Here is a 27,771-nt window from a genome sequence, read left to right on the forward strand (position 1 = left end):
ATAATAACTAGGTTACATATTCAAATGCTTGTGTGATAAGACTATAAGTAGAACACTTGTATTCAGGAACACACACTCTGAATCACCCACCATCAATCACCCTGTCCATTCAACTGGATGGACCAACAACATGACAAACTGCAATTTGTGATAATTGTCTTGAATGTTCTTTGCTCGTCCACCAGCGCTATTTTCAAACGATTATAAAACCAGTTAGGTATCTTCTCCTGGAAAACAAGACCGAGAGGGCTCCTAAAATAAGCCTCTCAGCTCAAATCCGCTGACCTGTTGCGTACAGAGGATTCGATTATAAGACTCAACATCTCAGGGCTCGCTCAATTGGTGTAACCATGGCGACCGGATGTACAGCCGTGTGTGACATCACGGCCCATTCAATTAATGACCGACTAAGCAGAGAGACACGGCTTGGGTCGTAATGTATATTGTGCGGCAACCTGTTGTTCCTATGCTGTCATCTAACCCCTGCTGCTGTTACAACACCTATTTCTAACCATTGCGTAAAGCACATCTTCTAATAGTAGAAATGCTCGTCATTGCTGCACTTTGGAGCTCTCTCTCTAAAATGACCTTTTAAAATGACAGGCTCTTTGTTCAGAAGTGACAAAAGCTTAAACCACCTCATTCTCACTATATCATCACATTCTTTTGGTTTGCAAGAGGCCTCTCGGTGACACTAAAAAAGGACAAGTACATTCAGCATTTGGCTGGTCTAAGTAAGGAAGGTCTAAGTAAAGAGATTCTGTAGGGTGTAGCTACGCTCCAGGAGCTCACCTTTTCGTAGCATTCCCTATTTTTTTATGTACAGTAAGGGAGAGGGGGAAAGTGCTAATGCGAGCTGGGGAGTGACAGCCACACAGTGTGTGGTGTCTGTGACTGTTTGTGTGCGTATGAGTCGTCTCACTTCCTCGGATACGGTTGTTAGGTCAGCCAAGCTGATGTGAAATAGCTGATAAAGAGATAGCTGAGATGGTTTGGGGCCAGACATCTCAGTGTTCTATTTAATTCCGTGGTTTGTGGATTGTGTGTGTGTGTGTGCGCGCATGTGTGCATTTATGTGTGTGTGAGTTAATAAATCAAATTAATTTATATATCGACCGACACCCCTGCCTCATGGAGTAATAGTAAAGCTTAGGTATGTCTTGTAAAAATCCAAGTATCCTTGTTTAGACCATTCTGGAGCTGATGTAGTTGGCATACAAATTGTCTCATTTCTACACCCTAATATGTCCCGTATCAGCAGATTTCTTTGTATTAGCTAATTTTGACACCATTTACCATTTGACTGCAGCAAGCGGACCTGCTTCTTCTGTCTATAAGTCTGCCATCACTACCAGTCAGTCAGTCACTGGGCCACCATGGCAGTGAAGGGAGAGTGATGCTTATTTAACCTCCTTAGAGGCTGCAGGCTGCTGGAGTGTGTTGATTGTTGAGTGGGTGGAGGTGCTGGTGCTGGTGCTGGTGGTGATGCTGAGGCTGGTGGTCTGAATTATCCCTCTGGTGACGCAGGTTTCTCCTCCACACACTTCCTGACAGCTGCTCCCTGCCTGCCTGCCCGTCTGCCTGCTTACGACAATAGGTTATGTCCAACAATGTTACGTCCCTGTTAATTTCCTGAACGGCTAAGGTTAGATAATGTGTTTTCAGCTTGCTGGTGTGGTATCGTTCTTGCCCTCTTGAACCTGTGTCTCTGGTTGTCAGGTTCAATCTTTTCATTTGTTTTTGTGTTTTGAGGTTTTCCTTGTTGATTTACTTATTTTTCCCCATCTGTTATGTTCTCTGTTATGGTGTCTGTTGAATTTATGTGCATGCACTACATTGACACTGGAAAGCTATAAAAAAAAATGTACTACTTGACTATCTATATGAGAAAAGTGTACCTAAAACACATGATCAAAATACAATGTTACAAAAGATGTACTCATTCATTGAGTATGTTATGTACATATTGAGCCATTCTTTGATCACTTGCTCTTGCGCTATTTAGGGTGCTGACTGGAATGTAATTGTTTCCCAAATAATTAGATGCAATACAATAACAATATGTGGCTCTTAATCTCATAAGAATACAACTAGTAGACCTGGTTTTTGTCTTCCATTTAACAATATATATATATTTTTCTAATAGTAGATACTCCAATTATTTAATAGGTGCAGAAAAAACAAATACCCCAATGGAATGAAATGGTTAATGACTGAATGACAAGGGCTTTAACCCGGAAGTTGTGCTTTGGTATTTCAATGTGACTTTCCCTAAACTAGCTAGCTGTTGTAATACTCTATTAAATATGTTCCTCACTGCTGTAAATCGTGAGTATGATTGAATATGTTGCTGTATATTGTAGTTTTTCACTAAGTTGTATGGCGAAATATAGAATTGGCTGGCTCTATGCATGTATTTGGTTGGCCGATTTTAGCTAGCTAGCTAGCTGTGATTCACTGGCTAGTAGCATTGAAGTCAGCATGTAACGTTAATTTGTTAACTAACGTTAGCTAGATTAAGTAGTTAGCTACATTCTGAAACAATGTTTTATAGATGGAGATGTCGTGTTGACTATCGTTAGCTTGCACAATCAGAAGCTAAGCTAGCTAGCCATGGCAAGTGTTCGACTAATTAACTAGCTAGTTAAACCTAAAGCTAGCTAGCGTTACCTAAGTGAGTTATGATCTTGCCAATCTGATTTCATTATCTGATCTTTTCCATACACACAAGTGGCCAAGGCCAAGTCAAAGTAAGTAATTGATTTCCTTCTCCACCTCATAATTTGTGTATAGACGTCCTACTTTATTATCATATCTAATCCATGGACCATTCATTATACCCTCAGCTAAGCTACTTCCTAGTAAAAGCTTCATACAGTACAAATTGGAGTTTAGATTTGATGTCTTTCTCTGAACTGTTTGCTGTAATATTATCCTCAATCTGCTCTTTGATAAAAGTGACCCAACGAATAGCAATGAGCATGTAGTACATCTTTTCCATAATTATTGTGGCCTATAACAAGTGTTATCTATCACAAAGTAACCATTGCCTTTGTTACAGGACTGTCTTAGTGCAAATGGTGAGTGCTGCTGGGACAGGCTACTGCTTCAACACCAAGAGGAACCGACTACGTGATAAACTGGTGCTGCGAAAAAATGACCCTTTGGGTAAACTACAAACCCTCTCATTACCATTGTATGGAAGCAAACTATTACACTTTCTCAGGGAGTTATCACTGATGCCAAGTTAACACTGGCCTCTCACAAGGGCTGTGTCTGTAAACGTTACTTGCAGCCAAGTCCTTGCTTTCGCCATCCTTGTTTCTCTCAAAGCTCATTGGTCCTCACTCTGACCTCCTCCAATGTGCTGAGAGGAATTAGCCTAAGCAAACATGGACAGGGGAAGCAAGTGTTTTTTTACAGAAAATTTCAGACACAGCCAGTGTGGCTTTAATGTAGACGAGCCATATGACATCGTACACAAAGAACCAATAGTGGCATTTTGCTGTCCTACTGTCTATAATGAGTGATTTAATATTCAGCTTATATCAGGTAACATTTGTGTTTGAGATAATGCAAATCATATACTATGTAGGCCTAGTCATTTGCCCCTGCTTCAAAATGATACCCTCACAATTATTTTAACTGGTTTGCAATGCTTACCTGATAAACCTACACTTTGCACATAGCTTTTCATTGTGCACCTGCTTCAGAATTTTATTTCTGTCTTTGCAGTGAACAAACACGTCCTCTTTCACGAAAAGAAGAAGATCAGGTCGATTTAACCATGAACGGCAAAGAACAAGACTTTTGAATCTGCAACATCTAGTCAGATGATTTCACTGACATTGTCTAAAATGTGTCGACCGTCATTCGCGAGAAGAGCTAAGGAGTTCCTATTGGACTATTCATGGACCACATCAACTCATTGTAAACATTTGGGATGAACCAAGCGGTGTCAAAACTTCAAGCAGTTCTGTTTCCATTCACATCAATAACCAGGTTTCCATCCAACATTGTTTATGTAAAGTACATGTCGGATAGAAATTTCACAACAGGCCTGATGGAACCAGCAAATGTGTCAGTCAACTTTCCCAAGGTCGACAACAAAATACATGTCGTAGTGGGCGAACCACACAACATATCATGACTCCCAAGTTTACTTCGATATGATGGTTATTATATCAATATTTGATGGGGTTTCCAACAGCATTTCTCGCATAATTCATTTTACAAAAATATATATTTTTGTGTCGGTAAAATTATGTGAGAAATGGCGGTGGAAACCCCTTTATGCGCAAATATTGATATAACTATCATATCGAAGTAAACCTGGAGTCATGATATGTTGTGTGGTTCTCCCACTACGACTTGGGAAAGCATGCAGTTGGCTACAGATGAAATAAGTTATGGTGAACTTCACAGGGTGGCGAAAGTGCACAGTGATGAGCTTAATGCTCCTTTCCAATAAATATCGAGGGTCTTATTCTGGTCACATGATGATCGGCTGCCGTTTAACTAATAATCTCGATCTTATCCATAACAATCAGATCATGTACTGTAGGTAGCCTACCCGCACTGTATCTGCGAGCTGTTGGCTAGAGACCAGAGTGGGCACGTTTTCTATATAATGTGACATTTGTGACAAAACCCTCAGTAGACTTGAAAATGTGACGGAAGCCCATTTCACTTGTATTTCTTATTTGGTACATGGGAATTTAACTGCAAAATATATTTTTATGTGCACTATGTCATCATGCACAGCCTTTTATCCGCAACAAGTCAATTTGATGGAAACACATCTCTGAGAAAATGTGCATATATTGTATGCAGATACAATATATGCACATTTTCGTGTGCAGATTTTAGAATATTTGCATGAATATCTTGCCAATTGGATGGAAACCTAGCTATTGGGACAATTATTCCTCAATAAGTAAGAAGTAGCTTGTTTCATGTTTTTGTCCACTTGTATGTTATTTCTCTACCGTAGGCACATTGTATTGATAATCTTTGTTCTGCAAGAGTATCATATCTGCCATCCTAAGAAATAATGGAAGCATGAAAGAAGGACAACTGTTCACTTATGTTTCACACTGAATGAGCATAAGCTTTTACAACATTATGGTAATTCAGTACAGAATACCTTTTTTTGTCTAGACAAACTTACAACCCATCAATGGTACAAACTAGTCTGGGTTTGGTGTGAACTTTTTCACTAGTTTTTCTGACGTAAATTATTTGTATCCTCATTGTAGGTCAGAATAAAAATGAAATGATTCAAGTTGTATTTTCCCTCTTAAATGTGTTTGACATTTCTGTCCCATTTGTTGATATTGTCAAAGCTTATGAAAAACAATGTTTGAGTGAAATTGTTTCAATGATGAGTTTGTGGAACACATTTAATATGAAGCAAAAAGTATTTACATCTCATTATTGGACACATTGGAATATAAAAAAAATTAAATGTATATGACTACTGGTATGGCAGATGAATAAAGGACAATGGTCACCATTAAGTTATTTACATAGTCATTTAATTACTTGATAGAGTACTTGGCACAGTGTTTTAGATTGTTCAGGCTCACAGTGTCCATTTAGTGTGCAAGTTGCCATCTTCTCTAGAAAAGGTCTGTGGGTAGGTCCTTTTTAGAGGGATAAGACGCCTGCGTCCCAATTGTCTGTACACTCACTCCTGCCACCTGATTGGCTCTCCTGGCCATCTCCTCCAGAGACATTGTGGTGAAGCGAGCCATGTAGAAGGCCAGGGCACCAATGAAACTGTCTCCGGCTCCCTGCGTAGAGACAAACATTCGTTACTACTCCAATAGCAAAACAAACACGCACTGAATTTGTCAACAATTCAATTGAAATGTAGGCTAATAAGAGTTTTTTTTAAAGGACAAAGTACTTTCTGTGAACGAGTTCCTGCGAGAACTCATTAATTCCTTCATTTAGAATTGAATGTAAGTGGAAAGGGGGATACCTAGTTAGTTGTACAACTGAAATGTGTCTTCCGCATTTAACCCAACCCCTCTGAATCAAAGAGGTGCGGGGAGCTGCCATAATCGACATCCACAGCGCCCGGGGAACAGTGGGTTAACTGCCTTGTTCAGGGACAGAACAGCAGATTTTTACCTTGTCAGCTCGGGTATTCGATCCAGCAACCTTTCGGTTACTGGCCCAACGCTCTAACCACTAGGCTACCTGCGATGGAGACGCACACACTGTCAAAGTGTGGACAAATCCAAATCTGTGGCTTAAATGCAAAAATAGAGATTCATTTAATGTAAGCAAGTAAAGGAATCTATGACTTAATTCCTCACGAAACTTGGAAAAAGTAATCAAGAGAAACTGAGACTAGAGATGTTATTTAACTATCTGACCAACTGTTGGCAACATTAGGGGGTGCTATGACACTTGTCAATTGTAGCTTTTTGAACAAGGCTCCCCACTGTCAGTTGAAATGCCTCCGCCATTCGTCTGAAATGGCCTAATACTCACCCTTTATGACAAACAAATGTATTATCACTTCCAATTGTCTTAGCCAGTGTGAGCATCCCCGTTTTGTTATAAACAACTGAAGATAAGATGACAAGACCGATCTATTCACTTGCATATTGCAAAAATGAAGAATACTTAGCTTACATATTCAAATAGCTATCGTATATAAAAACAAATGTGGGGGTATTATTCATATAATATGCCAGAAATATGTAATACATTTGACTTTTTTTCTCACCAACATATTTAGCCGAAGAGATTTGTCTTTTGACAGGGTCAGCTTGGCAGAATTATACCATATACCACAATGTTATATGTTCATAGAGTACAGTGTACAAGTCAATATAAAAATGTATAGAAATAAAAAAGGGTCTTTTTGAAATATGAATGACTTTTCCAGAATTAATAAAAGTAAAAGCATTATCAACATTTAAATACAAGTCATATTTCTGAGCACATGATCTCTTTCAAATGATACCTAACTAAACTTGATCTGTGCAAACTAAATCTAATTATCAGAGGCTTGAGTGCAAATGCCATAACTAAAATACAAACGCAAAATTTGTCAAAAATTGAAAGGACATTTGTTCCTTTTTGACACAACATTACCCATTTACAGTATCAAACAAGATACTTACTTTTACAGTAAAAAACATTTTTGCTAATTTGAGCATATTTTGTTGCTGTATATTTTATCACTTTGTCTCGTGTATCCTATACAACCTGAGGTTATAGGCACGTTTAAAGACAACAACCTCAGAGGAGTAATTGGTGAGGAGGAGGACCAATTCAAAGTCTAGAGATTCCAAAGGGCAAAATACTAATTTGCGAATGGAATGTGCAATAGGTGCCCAGGGGGGTGGGCTTGGGTGTGTAGGAGGGATGAGATGAGGGTGTTAGATCACTGATAGGAAAACGCATGGAGGAATGTGGCAAAGCGTTCAGATTTAACCACAGATGGCCCCCGCCACTGGTTCTCACAAGCCTGGCCAATTACTCACCGTTCTGCCTCTCAAATAGTTCATTGCACACTTCCCCGAACACCTCCACCCCTCCCCCAAGTAGCCTCCCACCACATCCCCCATTCAGAACTCTCATCAGCCAAGAAACAAGGCTAGAGTCAAAGGTGACTTTCAGGGATTGGTGAGAGACTGGAAAAAGTGAATACAGGGGGAGAAAAATCTTAAAGTGTGTAGATTTCAATTTTTACCCATGTACAGAGCATTCAGAAAGTATTCAGACCCCTTGACTTTTTCAACATTGTTACGTTACAGCCTTATTCTAAAATTGATTAAATTGTTTTTTTCCTTCATCAATCTACACACAATACCCCATAATGACAAAGCAAAAACAGGTTATAAAAAAAAAAAAAAGGAAATCACATTTAAATAAGTATTCAGAACTGTTGAAGCAACATTGGCAGCGATTATAGCCTCGATTCTTCTTGGGTATGACGCTACAAGCTTGGCACACCTGTATTTGGGGAGTTTCTCCCATTCTTCTCTTCAGATCCTCTCAAGCTCTGTCAGGTTGGATGGGGAGCGTTGCTGCACAACTATTTTCAGGTCTGTCCAGAGATCGGGTTCAAGTTCGGGCTCTTCCTGGGCCACTCAAGGACATCCTGTCCCGAAGCCACTCCTGCGTTGTCTTGGCTGTGTGCTTAGGGTCATTGTCCTGTTGGAAGGTGATCCTTAGCCCAAGTCTGAGGTCCTGAGCGCTCTGGAGCAGGTTTTTATCAAGGATATCTATGTACTTTGCTTCGTTCATCTTTCCCTCGATCCTGACTAGTCTCCCAATCCCTGCCGCTGAAAAAAATCCCCACAGCATGATGCTGCCACCATCATGCTTCACCGTAAGGATGGTGCCAGGTGTCCTCCAGACGTGATGCTTGGCATTCAACCTCGGTTTCATCAGACCAGAGAATCTTCTTTCTCATGGTCTGAGAATCCTTTAGGTGCCTTTTGGCAAACTCCAAGCGGGCTATCGTGCCTTTTACTGAGGAGTGGCTTCTGTCTGGCCACTCTACCATAAAGGCCTGATTGGTGCAGTGCTGCAGAGATGGTTGTCCTTCTGGAAGGTACTCCCATCTCCACAGAGGAACTCAGAGCGATAATTTGAGTTCTTGGTCACCTCCCTGACCAAGGCTCATCTCCCCCGATTGCTCAGTTTGGCCAGGCAGCCAGCTCTAGGAAGAGTTTTGGTGGTTCCAAATTTCTTCAATTTTAAGAATGATGGAGGACACAGTTCTTGGGGACCTTCAATGCTGCAGAAATGTTTTGGTACCCTTCCCCAGATCTGTAGCTCGACACAATCCTGTCTCAGAGCTCTACGGACAATTCCTTTGACCTCATGGCTTGGTTTTGGTGTGACCTTATATAGATAGGTGTGTCCCTTTCGAAATCATGTCCAATCAATTTAATTGACCACAGGTGGACTCCAATCGAGTTGTAGAAACATCTCAAGGATGATCAATGGAAACAGGATGCACCCGAGCTCAATTTCAAGTCTCATAGTAAAGGGTCTGAATAGTTATGTAAATAAGGTATCTGTTTTTTATTTGTAAGAAATTTGCAAACATTTCTACATCTGTTTTTGCTTTTTCATTATGGGGTATTGTGTGTAGATTGATGCGGATTATATATATTTTTTCATCCATTTTAGAATAAGACTAACGTAATAAAAAGTAGAAAAAGTCAAGGTGTCTGAATACTTTCCGAATGCACTGTATGTTTGTCTCATGTCTGGTCGTTGGGTTGGGTTGTACTTACCATGTGGAAATGTACAGTCCCACTTTGGCAAGTTTCCAGTTCACAGTTCTGGTGAGACAATGACTACACCCTGTCCACACCCAAACTCAATGAGGTTGGCATGAGGAGACAAATAACATACCAAAGAATATTGAGAGAAAAGAAGGTATCACATTATCAGCCAAGTTGCCAGAACATTTGCGATCATTTGCACATTGCTCTTTTCCCACAACAGAATCAGGCCAATTCCATTATAATCAACAGAAATTATGAACATGTAATCTACAGGATACACACACTGAGAACTGATCCTCAATCCTCAGTTTTTGTAATTTCTAAAGAGTGTAACTGGAGTGACACTGGATAACAACTCAAGTCTTCTAATCTGATCGTCTCTGTCCACCACGTTCCAATGCTCCCCGTGCCGAGTCACTGTCCTCTCGTCTTGTGTTGAAAACAATGCCTGAGACTGACATGTGACAGCGTCGCATTCCCCACGTGACGCTCACTGGAGCTGACAACCTCAGCCCCGCTGCGGCTGCCCTCGACACACTTTGGTGAAGGTTAGATTGGAAAGCCTGTCAGTCAAACGACAGAAGCGGTAGCCGTGGACGAGTACTGATGCTCTCTCACGGCTAGCTCCGTCCGCTACACGGTGACCTTTATTCCGTGGCTGGTTCTCAGCATTGTTAGAGTCGTAAAAGTTTGAGGTAAGGTGCAGCATGAGCAATCTAACATCAGCATAAACAACTGCGGTCTATGAGTGTAGATGCATGTTGTGGCTGTAGCTTGTCTTTCCTTTTTATTCCTTTATTTTTTTGTCAACATTCAAATGCTTTTTTGAAATCAAAACAGATCTGCAAATGTAACTTCCTTCGTGGCGCTCTTCATTTGTCTCCTTTCTTTCAAGACGGATCCCTGCCCTAAACTTAGTATTAAAAAGGGGATACAGAGTCATTAGATCATTTATTTTGGTATTGTCCATATGTAGCTCGTTTTTGGTCACAGGTCCAGGAATGGCTGAAGAATTGCAACATTTGCCTAGAACTAACGCTACAGATAGCAATACTGGGGGATTTGAAAAGCCATAGTCAATCAATCAATAATATAAATAATTATTTTAGCAAAAATGTTTATTTTTAATTTACAATCTGTAGAAGCTATGAGAATAGGAAGGTTCAAATCTTTTGTGAAGCAGCACAGCACAGTTGAAAAATATATGGCAAATAAAAATCCGAAATGGATGATGTTGGAAGATAGATGGGAAGGGTTGAGGGGAACTGAAGGGTGGGACTAATAACAAGATAAACAATGTAGGGCATACGGGATCTGTGAAATGTGTATAGGTGCGGAGCTTTTGTGAAATAGCACAGTTACAAGTGGAAATAAAACTGGATGGACAACAGAAATAGAGGAAGGACTAAGAACAAACAAGAGAGAACTATTATAAAGTAGACTGTGTCTGTAAAATGGGTATAAGATGTATAAARTGAAGGTAAAAGCAGAAATGTTTATCAGTTTACTCCAATTGGGGGATCGGTGGTAGGGTTGCGGGGAATAATAATAAAGGTATATTCTTTAAAAAAGTATATATGTCTATATAGGTATGTATATATGTGTATATGTATGCATGCGTGTATGGATATATATATTTACCCAAAAAAATATGGGGGATTGGAAATGATGCAGACAATTACATTGGAAGCAACATTCTTTCCGCAATATTAAGCTGATCCACCCCTAAAAAAAATAAAAAAAATAAAAAGGGGATACAAAGAACCTGACATTGTGCATCACAATGACTGTATTTCCTCTCCCATACGGGCGTGACGGATGGGGAAACAGTAATCCCCAGCCTGGGGCCCTCATCAATAAGGGCCCCCTAGAGAAAGTAAAGAACTCCCTGGCCAGTGCTGACTCAAACTGTTACTGGACCCCAAGCTTCCGGGAAAGACTGATGACAGTTGCTCTGCAGAAGTATCGGAAGATAATAACCAGATCAAAAGCACAGTTAATTGAATAAATTAAGCCTCCAGAGCACAATGTCTTTGATCTATCCATCATTTCGGTTTACGGTCTTGTCATTTTTTCTTAATTTGCTCTTTTCACAAGTGTGATAAATGTACACAGATTCAGAAGAAGAGGATAGCTTTGGACTGCATGGCATAGAGGTGGTAACTAATCACTGGCATGTGCAGTCCAATAAGGACTTCATGGGGGCCTCCCTTCGTAGCGCCATCTTCGTAGCGACTAACTACCCGGTGGTCAGGGTTCGGAAGAGGTGAAGAATACTGGGGTATTCCCCTACCTACTGCTTCCAGGAACAAGCCTGTGGGTGGTCCTCATCTGTCTCCTCTCACAGGAAGGAAGTCAGGATGATATGGATTGTCCAGACCCACTCTGAGCTGTTTTGTCTGGCCTGGCAACTACCCCCACCGTCACACCAACCCCACAGTACAGGAAAAGCACAGGCCAAAGGGGTGGCCACTGTGTGTGTGTGCGTGAGAGACAGAGACCGCAGACTTGTGTGCGCAAGCATCATCCAATCGTCCACACTAACAGCGCAGCCTCTGTGAATGTAGGAATGCCTGCACTCAATTTAAGAAAGCAGGAACACTTTAGGGGAAGACGGGAGGGAAGAGTGAATTTTGCTTTGTTACGAGTCCAGCTTTGCAGCTGACCCTGACTCCGCTTCTAAAGCCTTGCCACGTAAAATGTGTTGCTCGTGGAAGAGGAGGGGGTAGGGTGTTGTGGTTCAGTGGATGATGAAAGAACTGGGGTAGCAACCAGGAGAAGCTAGAATTGTATGCTTCTTTGAACTCAGCACTGACTGGAAAGGATACTGGCAGTATAATAAAACAATATTTATGTGTATTTTTGGGTGGTGACAGTGTTGATCCTGCAAGATCATGGCTTCAGACCCAGCCTCCTTCCTCAGTTCGCCAACCCACGCATGACATCGAAGCCACCAAATTCACACCAAAAAAAACATGCTTCTGGTGGAAAAAATGGAGAGTGCAGCACTACACTGTGTTCACTCAGCGAAAAACGCCAATGAACAAAATCAAAGAACCAAATAATCACCTGACAGGCCTTACCATGCAGGTACATTTTTTTAAACAAATCAAAAGGAAACACAAAAGGTCTGTGAGGCTGACTAGCCAGTCAGAAAACAATCCTTCTTTTTTTTTTGCTAGTAAAAATAAATTGTTTACTGGAAGAGGGATTAGGGCATCCAAACGAGTTAAACACTACAGAATTTATGGGGCCATCAAAGTGTAGGGGGGGGAGCACTGCCAAAACCAAGGCCCGATCACAGGCTGTGTTGTGTTCTGCTGACTGGTGCAGGGCTGAGAGGTGAGTCACAGAGGGAGGGGAGGGGGTTTGGGGTGAAGGAAGCTAAGCCAGGTTCCCCTCGGGGCTATGGTTCATTTTGTATGCACCACCAGGGAATGGGGTAGTTGGTGTGTTTGCGTGTAGTACTAGGGACAGTAAAAGTATAAAGGGTCATTTAATTATAGGTACATCGAGGAAGATTGCAGTACAAATAGTTTTGGTAACATTCATGGATCGGTAAAGCTAACTCGTGGGATCTGTGCACACGCAGTCGGGACACTAATTGCTTCTGAGCACTCTCACATTGCACCGACTTCAGCAAATTGGTATCTATTGTACTGTTTTGTAAATGGGGAGTGTATAAGGTGGATTACAGTACAGACATACACACTAAATTACAGTACAGACATACACACTAAGACAGGAATATGACACTACAGGTCGTGGCAAGAAGTTGATGGGAGAGGAAAAACCCAACAGGCATGAAGCCCTAAACACAACCCCTATTGTTACTCTCCTGCTTCAGTGGGTTCACTTGTTTTAACTTCCGTTAATGTGGGATTTTGATTCCAAACAGGAACAGTGAGTTTCAACATTGAAAAGTTCCTTATTAAACCCAAGATACAAGATAAAAGACACCCCAGTTTAAGGAGATATAATCTTGTAGTTTGGAATGCATCTGTACTTTTGCAGCCCAGTATCCCTGCACGCAAACTGCTGGACTCTCTAATTCACAACACTGTCATCCTGTAGAATTGATGAAATGCATCATCTGTAGTTGTAAGCGAACAAAATGAAAGTGACAATTTTTCTCTATAGCCCTAACAAATGCATCAACTGTAAATCAGTTGTGTCCCGAACTCGAACAGGAAGTGCGAACGTCTCACCGAGCCAGGCGTGACGGCAAAGCCTTTTCAAGATGAAATCAGGAAGAGAATCTAAAATGTCCCCACATCCCCTATGAAACCCAGTTTAATCTTTAACCTCTGCTGGGGTTAACAGCCATTAGCCTCTACCTCTGGGACGTCGTACAGCGTGTGTTGGTCTGGGGCCGAGAGAATTTAATTTCATCACGTCATGGTGATTAGTAGTACAACAACATATTGTGCGCATACGTAATCTTTTTCGGTGTCCTCCCAGAACCTGAAGATGAGTGTCCACATCAAAGTGATGCAAACATCTGCTTTTCTTTTATGGTTATGTTGAGGAATCAGTTGTTAGATCATGGAAAATAATGTGCAGGGTTTGACATTTACTTTTTTCTTAGCCACTTGCCCTTCGGACAAGTAGGTCTGTTTGTTTTACTTGTCCAAAAGCTCAAGTCACATGTCCAGTCACTTGTCTCTAACACCATTTTTACATCATAGTATGATGCAAGGAACCACTTTTCAAAATAAATCACTTTTCTTTTTTTACCATAGAGAATAAGACAAATCAAATCAAACTGTATTCGTCACATGCGCTGAATACAACAAGTGTAGACTTTACCGTGAAATGCTTACTTACAAGCCCTTAACCAACAGTGCAGTTCAAGAAGAGTTAAGAAAATATTTACCTAATAGACTAAAATAAAAAGTCATAATAAAAAGTAACACATTAAGAAAAAGAATAATGAGGTTATGTACAGGGGGCACCGGTACCGAGTCAGTGTGCGGGGGTACAGGTTAGTTGAGGTAATTTGTACATGTAGGTAGGGGTGAAGTGACTATGCATAGATAATAAACAGCGAATAGCAGCAGTGTACAAAGGGGAGGGGGTGGGGGGGGGGTCAATGTACATTTTCCGGTGGCAATTTTATTAATTGTTCAGCAGTCTTATGGCTTGGGGGTAGAAGCTGTTTGAGGAGCCTCTTGGTCCTAGACTTGGCGCTCCGGTACCGCTTGCCGTGCGGTAGTAGAGAAAAAAAAGTCTATAACTTGGGTGACTGGAGTCTCTGACAATTTTATGGGCTTTCCTCTGACACCGCCTATTATATAGGTCCTGGAAAGCTTGGCCCCAGTGTTGTACTGGGCCGTTCGCACTACCCTCTGTAGCGCCTTACGTTCAGATGCCGAGCAGTTGCCATACCAGGAGGTGATGCAACCTGTCAGGATGCTCTCGATGGTGCAGCTGTAAAACCTTTTGAGGATCTGGGGACTCATGACAAATCTTTTCAGTCTCCTAAGGGGGAAAAGGTTTTTTCATGCCCTCTTCACGACTGTCTTGGTATGTTTGGACCATGATAGTTCGTAGGCGATGTGGACACCAAGGAACTTGAAACTCTCGACCAGCTCCACTACAGCCCCGTCGATGTTAATGGGGAACTGTTCGGCCTGCCTTTTCCTGTAGTCCACGATCAGCTTCTTAGTCTTGCTTACATTGAGGGAGAGGTTGTTGTCCGGTCACCACACTACCAGTTCTCTGACGACCTCCCTATAGGCCGTCTCATCGTTGTCGGTGATCTACCACTGTTGTGTCGTCAGCAAACTTAATGATGGTGTTGGAGTCGTGTTTGGCCACGCAGTCGTGGGTGAACAAGGAATACAGGAGGGGACTAAGTGCACACCCCTGAGGGGCCCCAGTGTTGAGGATCAGCGTGGCAGACCTGTTGCTGCCTACTCTTACCACCTGGGGGCGGACCGTCAGGAAGTCCAGGATCCAGTTGCAGAGGGAGGTGTTTAGTTCCAGAGTCCTGAGCTTCGTGGGCACTATGGTGTTGAACGCTGAGCTGTAGTCAATGAACAGCATTCTCACATAGGTGTTCCTTTTGTCCAGGTGAGAAAGGGCAGTGTGGAGTGCGATTGAGATTGCATCATCTGTGGATCTGTTGGGGCAGTATGCGAATTGGAGTGGGTCTAGGGTGTCCGGGAGGATGCTGATGTGAGCCATGACCAGCCTTTCAAAGCACTTCATGGCTACCGACGTGAATGCCACCGGAATGTAATCATTTAGACAGGTTACCTTCTCTTCCTTGGGCACGGGGCCTATAGTGGTCTGCTCGAAACATGTAGGTATTACAGACTCGGTCAGGGAGAGGTTGAAAATGTCAGTGAAGACACTTGCCAGTTGGTCCGCGCATGCTTTGAGTACACGTCCTGGTAATCCGTCTGTCCCAGCGGCTTTGTGAATGTTGACCTGTTTAAAAGTCTTGTTCACATCGGCTACCGAGAGCGTTATCACACAGTCATCCAGAACAGCTGGTGCTCTCGTGCATGCTTCAGTGTTGCTTGCCTCGAAGCGAGCATAAAAGGCATTTAGCTCGCCTGGTAGGCTCACGTCACTGGGCAGCTTGCGTCTGGGTTTCCCTTTGTAGTCCGTAAATGTTTTCGAGCCCTGCCATATCCGACGAGTGTCAGAGCCGGTGTAGTAGGATTCAATCTTAATCCTGCATTGACGCTTTGCTTGTTTGATGGTTCGTCTGAGGGCATAGCGGGATTTCTTATAAGTGCCCGGATTAGTCTCCCACTCCTTGAAAGTGGCAGCTCTAGCCTTTAGCTCGATGCGGATGTTGCCTGTAATCCATGGCTTCAGGTTGGGATATGTACGTACAGTCACTGTGGGGACGACGTCGTCGATGCACTTATTGATGAAGCCGATGACTGAGGTGGTGTAGTCCTCAATGCCGTTGGATGAATCCCGGAACATATTCCAGTCTGTGCTATTAGAACAGTCCTGTAGTGTAGCATCCGCGTAATTTTACCACTTCCGTATTGAGCGAGTCACTCGTACTTCCTGATTTCGTTTTTGCTTGTAAGCAGGAATCAGGAGGATAAAATTATGGTCAGATTTGCCAAAAGGAGGGCGGGGGAGAGCTTTGTATGCATCTCTATGTGTGGAGTAAAGGTGGTCTAGGATTTGTTTTTCTCTGGTTGCACATGCTGGTAAAAAATTTGGTAAAACTGATTTAAGTTTGCCTGCATTAAAGTCCCCAGCCACAAAGAGCGCTGCTTCTGGGTGAGCATTTTCTTTTTGGCTTATGGCCTCATTGAGTTACTATTCTTATTGACTTCTTTATTAAATAATTCCCTTCAGGGATTGAAATTAAGGTTATCTCTGGGATGATAAAAAATGACTACGGTTCTGGGACAGTTCTGGGGCGACAGATCCCAAATTCATTCAACCACGGAACATTAATGCAACAGATAAAAATGTATAGCTTAAAATGTTGTATTTCTTCATATTATAAACCCAACAAGGCGCACATGGCTGTAGGGTACGCAGGAGTGTTCCAAAATGCAATTAGCGGAAAACACCATTTTCAAAAGTGCACCGCACGCGTGAGTGATTTCATGTCACTGATGAAAATATCTGTTAGAAGTTAAGAAAGAAGGGAGATCTAAAGATGCATCAACTAACATGGGTTACTTAAAGTATATGTTAATGATTATGCCTTTGGCTGCTGAAAAAAAAAAAAGTTGATTTGAAAACCAATAGAACATGATACAAATGCTGGTTTCAATGGCATATTAAATGTAAACTTCACTGCTCGACACTATTTGGGATGTTTTTCAGGTCTCCCTACATAATTATGAATGATGAGAGGGTGTTTCAGACAGAATTATGCACTATAGCTGTACTTATACATTTTTGCGCTACCAATGACGTCACTGGTTGATTGAGCCGGCTGTCTGATATAAAAATGAATGGAGCCATGTTTTGTTGTGGCTTTTGTGTTTTTCTGATTGCACGTTCCCGCTAGCAGCGTGAAGATATGGTTATTCTTGTTCAATAGAGCCATTGAACTTTTCTCAATGATATTCATATCTGCCAGGACATTGCAGGATATCTAGGTTGACTCATTTTCCCTGGCTTTGTGAAGATTACAGCCTGACGGGAGCCATACTTCCTTGTCCCCCCCCCCCCCGAAGGCAGGCTTTTCAAAATGGTGGCGGTACTAGTTTACAGGATCACAGGAGCTGTTACAGTGTACTCACTGCCTACCCGAGTGGGCTAAATAATTAGCTACAATGGCTGTTTCTGATGAGTCCTTTTTCCAAGAAGACCTGGATGACAACATTTTTTTTATTTTCTTTTGCATAGGAACATACAGCCCTATTTATTTGAGCCGGAATACATTGAAGAGTAGTTGAGACGGGGAAAAATACAGTGGCTTGCAAAGGTATTCACTCTCCCAGGCATTTTTCCTATTTTGTTGCCTTACAACCTGGAATTAAAATAGATTTTTGGGTGGTTTGTATCATTTGATTTACACAACATGCCTACCACTTTGAAGATGCTAAATATTTTTTATTGTGAAACAAACTGTATTTCTGATCAATTTGATGTTATTTTAATGGACAATTTTTTTTGCTTTTCTTTCCAAAACAAGGACATTTCTAAGTGACCCCAAACTTTTGAACAGAAGTGTATATATTACACAGTACCAGTCAAAAGTTTGGACACACCTACTCATTTTCAGCTTGTTCTCTTTTCTGCTGCACTGATGTTGGCTGATCGGATGCCTTCCTCTTTGAAGTGAAGGGGGAGGGAATCGATGGAACAGCATTACTTTTCAACGTTCGACGACATGGCAACCCATTAGTTGAGACTTCAGGTCCGTTACGAAATCCTGTCTGAAAGTGCTGGCTACAAACTAAGACAATATATCTTTTTTAAATATGTATTTTCTTAGCCCTTGTTTTCCCCAATTTTGTTGTATCCAATTGGTAGTTACAGTCTTGTCCCATCGCTGCAACTCCCGTACGGACTCGGGAGAGGCAAAGGTCGAGAGCCATGAGTCCATGAGTCCTCCGAACTTTTTGTGACAAAACTGCACATTTTAGAGTGGACTTTCATTCACCTGTGTAATGATCATGCTGTTTAATCAGCTTCTTGATATGCCACACCTGTCAGGTGAATGGATTACTTTGGCAAAGGAGAAATGCTTACTAACAAGGATATAAACAAATTTGTACATTTTAGAGAAAAGCTTTTTGTGCATACGGAAAATGTCTGCGATCTTTTATTTCAGCTCATTAAACATGGGACCAACACTTCACATGTAGCGTTTATATTTTTGTTCAGTGTATTTAAGTCTCATTAGAGTTTAGCTACATTTTCTGGCGCCTCCCTCATTTAACTATAGCCAATATGCCTACACTTTGACATGCAGGCTTGAGAAACTGTGATATTAAGACCCTAGGGATATTATTACCGTGGTATCCACCGTTGTCACCGGCTTGGTGGGGACGTGGTGTGATGGGGACGAGGGCTCCTGTGCCGACAGCACAACGCAGCCCCGGGAGCCCAGGGTGATGATGACCGAGCTGCAGCCTCGCCTCAGCAGCTCCTGTCCGGCCCGGCCAGCATCCTCTATACTCGCCACGGCCACCCCCGTCAGCAGCTCTGCCTGTGGAGACCACCAGGGAGATGTGTTAGAGATTGTGTGGTCTGGGATTTGAGCCAGCAACCTTCAGACTACTGGCCCACCTCAAAGTGAAAATCTATGTATGTTGAGTGTGTGGGTGTGCATCGCCCAGGAGGGTGCGGCACATTGGTGAGGGGTAAGTTGAGTTCTTGCAATGGAGGCACTTTGCAAAATCACTTTATAGATCCCTATTAGTTTAGTTTGACATTCTTCTCAGTCACTGATCTGATGGAAACTTCTATTGGGGGGGGATAAGCTAATATATGGAACTGTTTAAGATGGTCATACCATGGATCATTTCGATATTTGATTGGAAATTTTAGGACCCATTTAGGTATACATTATTTTTGGGGGATAAAATATTGAATATGGCCTTTACTACTATAGCCCATAGAAACACGTTTAATAACATTCATAAATAGCCCAAAAAAATGCTTCTGAAATAAAGTTTTAAAGTGTCAGTCCTATATCGAGGATATAAACTCAGCAAAAAAAGAAATATCCTTTCACTGTCAACTGCATTTATTTTCAGCAAACTTAACATGTGTAAATATTTGTATGAACATAACAAGATTCAACAACTGAGACAAACTCAACAAGTTCCACAGACATGTGACTAACAGAAATGGAATGTGTCCCTGAGGGGGGTCAAAATCAAAAGTAACAGTCAGTACCTGGTGTGGCCACCAGCTGCATTAAGTACTGCAGTACTCCTCCTCATGGACTGCACCAGATTTGCCAGTTCTTGCTGTGAGATGTTACTCCACTCTTCCAACAAGGCACCTGCAAGTTCCCGGACATTTCTGGGCGGAATGTCCCTAGCCCTCACCCTCTGATCCAACAGGTCCCAGACTTGTCAATGGGATTGAGATTTGGGTTCTTCGCTGGCCATGGCAGAACACTGACATTACTGTCTTGCAGGAAATCACGCACAGAACGAGCAGTATGGCTGGTGGCATTGTCATGCTGGAGGGTCATGTCAGGATGAGCCTGCAGGAAGGGTACCACATGAGGGAGGAGGATGTCTCCCCTGTAACGCACAGCGTTGAGATTGCCTGCAATGACAACAAGCACAGTCCGATGATGCTGTGACACACCGCCCCAGACCATGACGGACCCTCCACCTCCAAATCGATCCTGCTCCAGAGTACAGGCCTCGGTATAACGCTCATTCCTTCGGTATAACGCTCATTCCTTCGATGATAAACGCGAATCCGACCATCACCCCTGGTGAGACAAAACTGCGACTCGTCAGTGAAGAGCACTTTTCGCGAGTCCTGTCTGGTCCAGCGACGGTGGGTTTGTGCCCATAGGCGACATGTTGCCGGTGATGTCTGTTGAGGACCTGCCTTACAACAGGCCTACAAGCCCTCAGTCCAGTCTCTCTCAGCCTATTGCGGACAGTCTGAGCACTGATGGAGGAATTGTGCGTTCCTGGTGTAACTCGGGCAGTTGTTGTTGCCATCCTGTACCTGTCCCGCAGGTATGATGTTCGGATGTACCGATCCTGTGCAGGTGTTGTTACACGTGGTCTGCCACTGCGAGGATGATCAGCTGTCCATCCTGTCTTAGGCATCTCACAGTACGGATATTGCAATTTCTTGCCCTGGCCACATCTGCAGTTCCCATGCCTCCTTGCAGCATTCCTAAGGCACGTTCACGCAAATGAGCAGGGACCCTGGGCATCTTTCTTTTTGTGTTTTTCAGAGTCAGTAGAAAGGCCTCTTTAGTGTCCTAAGTTTTCATAACTGTGACCTTAATTGCCTACCYTCTGTAAGCTGTTAGTGTCTTAACGACCGTTCCACAGGTGCATGTTCATTAATTGTTTATGGTTCATTGAACAAGCATGGGAAACAGTGTTTAAAACCTTTACAATGAAGATCTGTGAAGTTATTTGGATTTTTACGAATTATCTTTGAAAGACAGGGTCCTGAAAAAGGGACTTTTCTTTTTTTTAGTTTATAAGAAAGGTCAGGAAATATTTTAGCTTTTTTGGACACATATTTAACCTGTTGTTGTTGTTGTTGGCACAACTATCTCCATACTTCCATTTGTTTCTATGGGTGACCTTCAGACGAGTCCCATCTGAAGGAAACCCGTCGTAGAGCAAAACGGTCCCGTCGTAAAGCAAAACGAAGAACACCATTGTGTTCGTGAGAGTCTTCCCTTTCCATAGAGTGGTCATAATAGTGTAGGCCAAACTGTTCGGACACTATAGACGTTTTCATGAGAAGACCGATTTCCGGGATGTCTCTGTCTGACAAACACTGCTGTAGCTCGGCAACCTCCATCGCAGATGCAGAAGGCCGACACAGGCGGATACAGTGGATTGAGACGCAGCTGATATCTCTAGCTTGAATTGACATATTTTTATGGGGATTTTTACATGTTACTTTTATGTTACAAGTGCAAAATAGAAAGTCTGTGAAGTTGTAATACAATAAATTAGAACAATGTTCTTATACCAACATGATAGGTTTTATTGAAAAGCAAAACATTGCCCGTCGCGTCTTCATCCCTGCTATAAATCATAAATGAATATAATTTAAAAGAAAGGAAATAACATTTAGCCTAGAATAACAAGTCGCCTACACAGTAATAAAACACAACTTATATTAGTATAACGACCTGTCCTATACACAATTTCTATGAAAATGTGAATGAATGAATAAACAACAAAACACTGCTGTTTTCAAATACAATCTAGGCCTCTTTAATTTAGCCTAGGCATGAACATTTTAATTAGGCCTAATAAATAACAAACACATGGCTGTCTACGAACACCATGGCCGGGATCCAGCTTTTGTCAAATTAACATCAGATTTGACTTTTCGTAATGGGTTTGGAGAACTTATGCAGCAGGTTAGAAGAATTAATGTACAGGTTAGGAGAAGTTAGTTAAGGTTAGGAAAAGGGTTAGGGTTCGCAAAAAAAAAGAAAGCTGGATCTCTTCTAGCCATGACCGGGCCGCCCCGCCCCACTCCTGCTGCAATTCAGCACCACAGCAGTGGAAAGAGGACACTCGAGGCGGCCACAAAATGAAGAACTTATAAAACTGATGTTGGACAATCAAATTCGATATGTAAATAAATGAAATTTGTTAAGGTTGGTTCCTTGAGAGATAGCTTATTTTACGATGCTCCTGTGAAACGAGGCCCGCACCATGCATTTATGAAAGCACTTGTTTCAAAAGCTCAAACGATATCAAACGTTTTACAGTTTTACCGAATGAAGTTAATGTTGTTTATTGTCATTTGAATTTTCTTGGGGTTGTGACTCGTCATGTGTGATATATGTGGCTTGTTGATAACAACTCTGTTTCCTACTACAGTGGCAAGAAAAAGTATGTGAACCCTTTGGAATTACCTTAATTTCTGCATATATTGGTCATCAAATTTGAACTGATCTTCATCTATCTTACAACAATAGACAAACATAATAACACACAAACTATTGTATTTTTGTTGTCTATATTGAATACATCATTTAAACATTAACAGTGTAGGTTGGGAAAAGTATATGAACCCCTAGGCTAATGACTTATCCAAAAGCTAATTGGAGTCAGGGGTCAGCTAACCTGGAGTCCAATCAATGAGACATTGGTTAGAGCTGCCTTGCCCTATAAAAACCCCCCCACAAAATTTGAGTTTTGTACCATGCCTCAGACAAAATAGATCACAGAAGACCTAAGATTAAGAATTGTTGACTTGCATAAAGCTGGAATGGGTTACAAAGGTATCTCTAAAAGCCTCGATGTTCATCAGTCCACGGTAAGACAAATTGTCTATAAATGGAGAAAGTTCAGCACTGTTGCTACTCTCCCTAGGAGTGGCCGTCCTGCAAAGACGACCGCAAGAGCACAGCGCAGAATGCTCAAAGAGGTTAAGAAGAATCCTAGAGTGTCAGCTAAAGACTTACAGAAATCTCTGGAACATGCTAACTTCTCTGTTGACGATACGTAAAACACTAAACAAGAATGGTGCTCATGGGAGGACACTACAGAAGAAGCCACTGCTGTCCAAAAAAAACCATTGCTGCATGTCTGAAGTTTGCAAAAGTGCACCTGGATGTTCCAAAATATTCTGTGGACAGAGGAAACTACAGCTGAGTTGTTTGGAAGGAACACACAACACTATGTCTGGAGAAAGAAAGGCACAGCACACCAACATCAAAACCTCATCCCAACTGTAAAGTATGGTGGAGGGAGCGTCATGGTTTGGGGCTGCTTTGCTGCCTCAGGGCCTGGACAGCTTGCTATCATCAACAGAAAAATGAATTCCCAAGTTTACCAAGACATTTTGCAGGAGACTGTTAGGCTATCTGTCCGCCAATTGAAGCTCAACAGAAGTTGGGTGATGCAACAGGACAACGACCCAAAACACAGAAGTAAATCAACAACAGAATGGCATCAACAGAAGAAAATACGCCTTCTGGAGTGGCCCAGTCAGAGTCCTGACCTCAACCTGATTGAGATGCTGTGGCATGACCTCAAGAGAGCAGTTCACACCAGACATCCCAAGAATATTGCTGAAACTGAAACGGTTTTGTGAAGAGGAATGGTCCAAAATTCCTCCTGACCATTGTGCAGGTCTGATCCGCAACGGAAAATGTTCGGTTAAGGTGATTGCTGCCAAAGGAGGGTTAACCAGTTATTAAATCCAAGGGCTCACATACTTTTCCCCCCTGCACTGTGAATGTTAACACGGTGTGTTCAATAAAGACATGAAAACATATCATTGTTTGTGTGTTATTAGTTTAAGCAGACTGTGTTTGTTTGTTGTTGTGACTTAGATGAAGATCAGATCAAATTTCATGACCAATTTATGCAAAAATCCAGGTATTTCCAAAGGGTTCACATACTTTTTCTTGCCACTGTATATGCAGTTTGCTGCCTAGTGATTGCAACATTGTAACTCTGATGTGAAAACTTGTCAACAATGTTTTGTTTCCAAGTGCTACTGAATAAGCTAAACTGAAATACATCAATTGCACATGATACACATCATTATTCTAGTCTAGTCTATCAATCCATTCCAAATCTTTATACTATACAGGACACAGGGGCGGCAGAAGAATTGCTAGGACTGGGCCTGAAGAACACAATAATTAGCCTCTAATTACTTGTGTTTGCGGCGGCCCCTAGCCTGTTCAAAGTGAGTCGCTGCTGTTGGGAAGTCAAAAAAAGCTACTCCTTGGAGTATCAGCCTTGTTACTTTGTCCTCAAGAAGGCACGATCTTGAGGCCGTCTTTACTAAGTTTTGGAGAACGAATCCCCTTTCGGCGGGAATACTGGAAACAGGGATAATCAACACAATCTTCACCAATTTTGCCCAGTCAGGGTATACTTAGCTGAAGACTCTTATGAGGACCTTGCGTCTTTTGGGACCGGGTAAGCATAGGGACACATTTGTGTATAGTTTCCTAGAAACAAGCGGTGACTCAACAAACCCTTTGGCGCGACTTACCTGACTCTCCCCTACCTATCCAGCAACTCTATTACTGGTGTTATCTTTCTATTATTCTATCTCTGCGTTGTTTAAAATAATTAAAAAGGGCCCGTAAGTAACCATTTCACTGTTAGTCTACACCTGTTATTTACCAAGCATGTGTCAAATACAATTTGATTTATATAGCAGCTAGTCAGTGTGGACAGCGGTGCTAAGTCCCATCACTACAAACATGTCAACATGCTATGTGAGCTGTGGATCAAATAGTGCCTGCACTTTGACATCCTTCAGCCCCCCTCTAGGTTCTGCATGGCACTGGGAGACTACACACACAAAAACGTACGGGTTTAAGATGAGGAGTGGGTGTCCATCTTGTCTGTCAACCCTCCACACCTGCCCAGACAATGATCTCAGCTAGCTCACTTCTCTGTGTTGTTGTGTGATGTGGGGGGGGGTCAGGACACCAAACACAAACGGAGGCTTTCAATTCATCCTCTATGAAGCTTCCAAGCCAACAATACCTTGACAGTTGAAAAAATAAACTACCCACGTATTATCGGTGCTCATAGTCCCTGGTGCCACCCTATTCTGGCCAGCTACCAAATAAGAAAAAAAGCTGTCTGTCTTCTTCCTCATCGGAGAAGCCCAGAGGATCTGTTGTTTTGGGTGCATTTGCGTGCTCTGGGGGGGGGGTGAAACATTTCACTGCCGGGTGACTGAAACATGAGCAGCGGTTGAGAGGGTGAAAGCAGAAGTGTGTGTGTGTGTGTGTGTCTTACACTCAAACTTACAAGAGAAAATACAAGTACGTCGGCTCCATCTTCAACTCTTGCTTTCAAGTCCCCACCTGGAAAGCCACCCCCTGCCCCCCGACCCATCAAAGTCTCTCTTAAGAGACATTTCTGGTGCAAACTCACCTCTGTGTTTACCCAGGGGTGAACCTGGCTCACTTCTTTTAACATATCTCTGCCCTGTTGTTGTTTCTAACTATGTTTCCCATCAATCCCAATCCCCATCTGTTCATTTTCGATAGTGGGAGGTGTGAGGCTAAGGCTGGCATCCATAACACCCTTTACCTAATGGAGGGAGGGAGGGAAGGAATATCTTTTCTATTCAAGCCAGAAGGGGTTACTTACTTCTGAGGCAGCTGCTAGTCTATTGATGTACAGGGCCGGTAACCCTGAGAATACAATCACAATGGTGTGCAAAGAGGGAGTAAGGGGGGGCTAGGCTTGTTTTTTAACTGCAGGCTTCAGTGCTTGCTACAGCGCCTCAAGCACATAGGTGGCTGAAATATATTAAGTGTGTGTGTGTGTGTGTATGTGTGTGTTGTGTGTGTGTGTGGTGTGTGTGCTGTGTGTGTGTGTGTGTGTCTTGCTTCATATTGTCTATCTTTCTCACCTCGGATTCGTTACAGCAGAACACATCGGATTGTCTATAGAATTCGGGAATCCAGGTCTGGAATGGCTGGCGCTGGTTGAAAATGGTCTTCACTGTAAGAACAAGGGAAACTATCTAAATTGACACACATTCAAATGGTAAGAAGTACATATCAGCTGTAAACTGCTACGAGAGAGCTCGTAAGCTCTCATTTCACTACAGAGCTGCTGGAACAACTAATTTCGAACAATTTCAATTGACGTGAGTGAGATAAATGCAGCGATTAGAGAACACGCTCGTGTTATGGAATCTACATGTTGGTCGAGAAAATAAGCTTACCAACGATTCACACAACGCACAAATATCAGATATTGACATAACTTGGTCATCTGGAAACTGGGCCCCTTTCCTGAGTTGTAAAGACTTCAGATAACAAAGATTTACATACTCGAGTAAATACTTATTTTTTCTATGATGACTTTGGGAAACATATATTTGTCTGGTTATTCCTAAGTCAGAGACCATACGGTATTTTTTTTCTGTTTGCTAAAAGACAATAAATCAAAACTCCCTTTTACAAATCAGTCTACAAGTTTAGCATGTTCCTTGCAAGGGAAATTTCCTATACCTTATGTGAATCACACTCAGTTTAATCTGAGTTTGCATCAATATAAATAGTAAGTAACAATATATATGCTTAAGCTATTAAATAATAGCTTAGTAATATTTATATATAATATTGATATAATTTACTGTCATAATTATAACATATTATTAACATACGATACAAATATACATCTTCAGATTATATACATTACAGGTGATGTACAAAACACTGCTCTTTCCCCAAAAATGACATCACAGGTATTTTTCTGACGCAGGTGGACACTCCTTTAAATGCTCTGATACAGAGCAGAATTCATGATTCCTTCAATGATGGCAAGTCGTCCAGGTCGTGAGGCAGCAAAGCATCCCCAAACCATCACACTACCATCACCATGCTTGACCGTTGGTATGAGGTTCTTACTGTGGAATGCAGTGTCTGGTTTTTCCCAGACATAACAGGACCCATGTTGTCCAAAAAATATAACTCACGTTTGCCAAAAAGCACATAGAAGCACCTGGATGACCATCAAGACTCCTGAAATAATCTCTATGGACAGATGATTCAAAATGTTACCTTTTTGGACAACATGGGTGGTTGAAAAACAAGTTTTAATGACTCCAACCTAAGTGTATGTAAACTTCCGACTTCAACTGTATGTGACTGATTTTATCTCTGATTTTATTTAAGCTAAAGCCATTGTGTATTCCTGCATCTGTGAAATAAAACCCTGGTTTGTGTGTGTGCACGTGTGTGTGTGTGTGTGTGGGCGTGTGTAAGTGAGCAGCTGCGTGGGTTTGCGCAGGGCTTTGGCCACCTGGCGCTTTGAGGTGGATGCTAGGGCCTCTTTCGAGTAAAAGTGGAAACAGTGCGTCACACACACGCGTACACACACGCAGACAACACGTCAAACTCAGCTTACACAACCTCTGTTTGGATGACACAGATCACACCTTCCTTCCACTTTCCAAGAGAGAAAAGAGGTTTCTGATATGATAACATTTCAAATAAAACCCTCTCTTTCCTCTAGCTCTCTCAATATCTGCCCCCTCTTCACTTTCACAGCTAGTTTCAATTGACCCTCATCCCTCTCTCTGTAAACTCTCTCAGCTCACTTCTTCTCCATTCTCTCCACCAGTCTTTATCCCCCTCTCTCTTTATTGCATCTCCTCTTTCTAGACTTCATCTCGCTCTGAATCTCTCTCTCAAATACTGTACCCTGGCTACTTGTTCTCTAATTCCTCCCACTCTCTCATGTCACTCTTCCTTCGTCTATCTCTCTCTCTTTTTCTGTTTATATGCATCTAATGCAGTGTAAACTAAAGAGGCGCAGCCAGTTGAGGTGTAAGGACAGCGCTATCACCCTCTTCCTCTTACCCCCCCCCCCCCCGCACTATCTTGAGGCCC

General features: G+C 42.2%; 2 protein-coding genes across 2 annotated transcripts in view; one reads left to right on the forward strand and one right to left on the reverse strand.

Moving 5' to 3' along the window:
- Positions 1-2,225: 2,225 nt before the first annotated feature.
- mrpl33 (mitochondrial ribosomal protein L33) lies at positions 2,226-3,929 on the forward strand. Its single transcript, XM_024135969.1, has 4 exons — positions 2,226-2,328; positions 2,732-2,750; positions 3,062-3,168; positions 3,736-3,929. The coding sequence occupies exons 1-4, from the start codon at positions 2,307-2,309 to the stop codon at positions 3,783-3,785; spliced, it is 198 nt and encodes a 65-aa protein (XP_023991737.1). The 5' UTR covers positions 2,226-2,306; the 3' UTR covers positions 3,786-3,929.
- A 1,533-nt stretch (positions 3,930-5,462) lies between these two features.
- rbks (ribokinase) overlaps positions 5,463-27,771 on the reverse strand; it is an 81,313-nt gene continuing 59,004 nt past the window's right edge. The window contains 3 exon segments of the mRNA XM_024135971.2: positions 5,463-5,795; positions 18,721-18,915; positions 25,782-25,873. Of these exon segments, the coding sequence (XP_023991739.1) occupies positions 5,622-5,795; positions 18,721-18,915; positions 25,782-25,873 (461 nt within the window). The 3' untranslated portion in view covers positions 5,463-5,621.

Source organism: Salvelinus sp. IW2-2015, unplaced genomic scaffold (assembly GCF_002910315.2).
Source record: "Salvelinus sp. IW2-2015 unplaced genomic scaffold, ASM291031v2 Un_scaffold702, whole genome shotgun sequence".
In the NCBI taxonomy this organism is placed as follows: domain Eukaryota; kingdom Metazoa; phylum Chordata; class Actinopteri; order Salmoniformes; family Salmonidae; genus Salvelinus; species Salvelinus sp. IW2-2015.